The 2,122-nt window shown below is 50.9% G+C and overlaps 1 protein-coding gene across 1 annotated transcript; it reads left to right on the top strand.

The window, feature by feature from the left end:
* Window positions 1-1,121: 1,121 nt before the first annotated feature.
* On the top strand, window positions 1,122-2,104 carry LOC115271439 (benzil reductase ((S)-benzoin forming) IRC24-like; the record flags this gene model as incomplete). The annotated part of the gene is made up of 2 exons (XM_029913938.1): window positions 1,122-1,525; window positions 1,957-2,104. Coding segments are annotated over exons 1-2 (475 nt in total), but the record flags the coding sequence as incomplete, so codon positions are not given.
* Window positions 2,105-2,122: the final 18 nt, after the last annotated feature.

The following is a 2,122-nucleotide window of genomic DNA, read 5'->3' as shown; positions in this document are numbered from 1 at the left end:
AACGGTTCAAAAAAGAACTAGATAAGTTCATGAAGGATAGGTCCATCAATGGCTATTAGCCAAGATGGGCAGGGATGGTGTCCCTCACCTCTGTTTGCCAGAAGCTGAGAATGGGCAGCGGGATGGATCACTTGATGATCACCTGTTCTGTTAATTCCCTCTGAGGCACCTGGTATTGGCCACAGTCGGAAGACAGGATACTGGGCAAGATGGACCTTTGGTCTGACCCAGTATGGCCATTCTTATGTTCTTATATAGACCTAACTTTTTTTAAAATGGAAGCTGAGATTCTCACATAGCCACTTGACTCCAGGAGCTGATGCTTTAAGAAAAACACCAAATATATTGTGACTCTCACAATATAATAGGAAGAGTTGGCAATATTGCATCACTATGTCTAACATCTCTCTTTTCATCCCCTTATGCTTCTCTAACTCTCCCTTAATCATGACCTGGGCAGGGAGAAGCTCAGCTGGACTGCACTCTCTGTGGGGGGGAGGGGGAACAATAGCCGCATGATCTACAATTACATGATAGGTCTGTCCTCAGTTTTTTACACTTTGACAGCACTGATAGGCGTGGAGGGCTAATACAGCCTTACTGAATAGAATAATGAAGATGTAGTTTCCCGGTGCTTGCTTTATTACGGGAGCTAATGGGACTGGGACTTCATTTCCCAGGGTCCTTTGGGCAGGAAAACAGGCTTTTTCCTCTGGCGCTGTATTTATAACGCCTTTCCTAGCCCAGGCAGTCCCGGGAAATGCAGTCCAAACCCTATGAGCGGCCAACACAGAAACGAGACAGGGCACTACGAATCCCAGTTGTCTTCACACACCTCCCCTGCAGCTAAGAGCAGGGGCTGAATGCATGTGATGATATACAGCGCGACAGAAATCCGGGAGCGCTGAGAACATGCGTTTCCTGTGCCCGTTGAGAGCTGTAGCAGCTTCCCTGGCCCATGCAAAGGTGCAAGCGAACTGGGTCTGTTCTGCCAAGAAGGACCCCACTCCAGCCATGCACCTCTATGGTGAATGCAGCATGTCACTAGCACTTATTAGTTAGCGGTGGGGGGGGGGCTGGTTTCTTGGGGCTGCCTGGGCGGAGGGCAAAGCCCTGTGGGTTTAGCGGGCAGCATACGGTATCGGGCTGGGGGCTGCCTTGCGGGGAGGATTAGGTGTAGGGTGTAGCCGAAGGGGCGATGGCAGGAGGGGTGGTCCTGGTGCAGGGAGCCAGCAGAGGGCTCGGCCTGCACTTCTGCAAACACATTTTATCCGCACGGAAAGAGGCGAGAGTGATCGCTACCTGCAGGAGCCCCGAAGCAGCCAGCGCCTTACAAGCGCTGCAAAGGCTGTATCCCCAGAACCTCACTGTGCTGCGGCTGGATGCCACTCGGGAGGCAGAGATCCGAGAGGCAGCGGAAGCAGTGGCGAAGGAGCATGGCCGGCTGGATCTACTCATCAACTCTGGGGCAATGTTGCACCCCAGCGGCAGAGGAGAGAAGAGCTTGCAGGAGGTCTCAGCAGAGGTGGGCCAGAGTTTCCCTCAGTGGAAACATCAATGGGGTCAAAAAAAGCGTAGTTAGTGCAGACCTGCTGTATTTCGTTCCTGTGGGATTAACTGGAAGACCCCCGTTCTGCCAGTAGCTCTCTGAGCAAGGGCATTCCCTCGGAGCTCAGCTGCTCAGGGTTTTTGTCCAAAATGTGTGTCGGTTTAAGTCTTTGCTAATTAATCTCAGCAGGCTACATTGACATGCTGTGGAGAGAAGGGGGTGGGGGGGTGTCCTTGATAATGGAAAGAGGTCTGAAAAAGAGGGTGATTTTTTTTATTGAAGGTGGCTTGGTAACTGTGAAGCCATTGCTTGAGAACATCTGGTTGCAGCTGGTGTATTTCAATAAATATATCAGTAGACACCTGAAAGTGCATAATGGCTTTAAAAGCATGTCCATTTTGAAATAGGTGACTAGCGGCCTGAGAAGAAAAGACATGCCACCTGCTGGGCCACATCCAATGTCAGGAGAAAGGAGTCTTAATGGCAACACAAACAGGTCTAGTGGGCTTTTTCTCCAGCCAGCCATTCCCGTTGTTGCATGCTCATCAATGCACAGTGCACTCTGGAGTGCAA

Source organism: Terrapene carolina, unplaced genomic scaffold, assembly GCF_002925995.2.
Source record: "Terrapene carolina triunguis isolate 2854851 unplaced genomic scaffold, T_m_triunguis-2.0 Scaffold16506, whole genome shotgun sequence".
Lineage (NCBI taxonomy): Eukaryota > Metazoa > Chordata > Testudines > Emydidae > Terrapene > Terrapene triunguis.
Note: the sequence above shows the minus strand (reverse complement) of the source record. Positions and strands in the feature narration are given on the sequence as shown.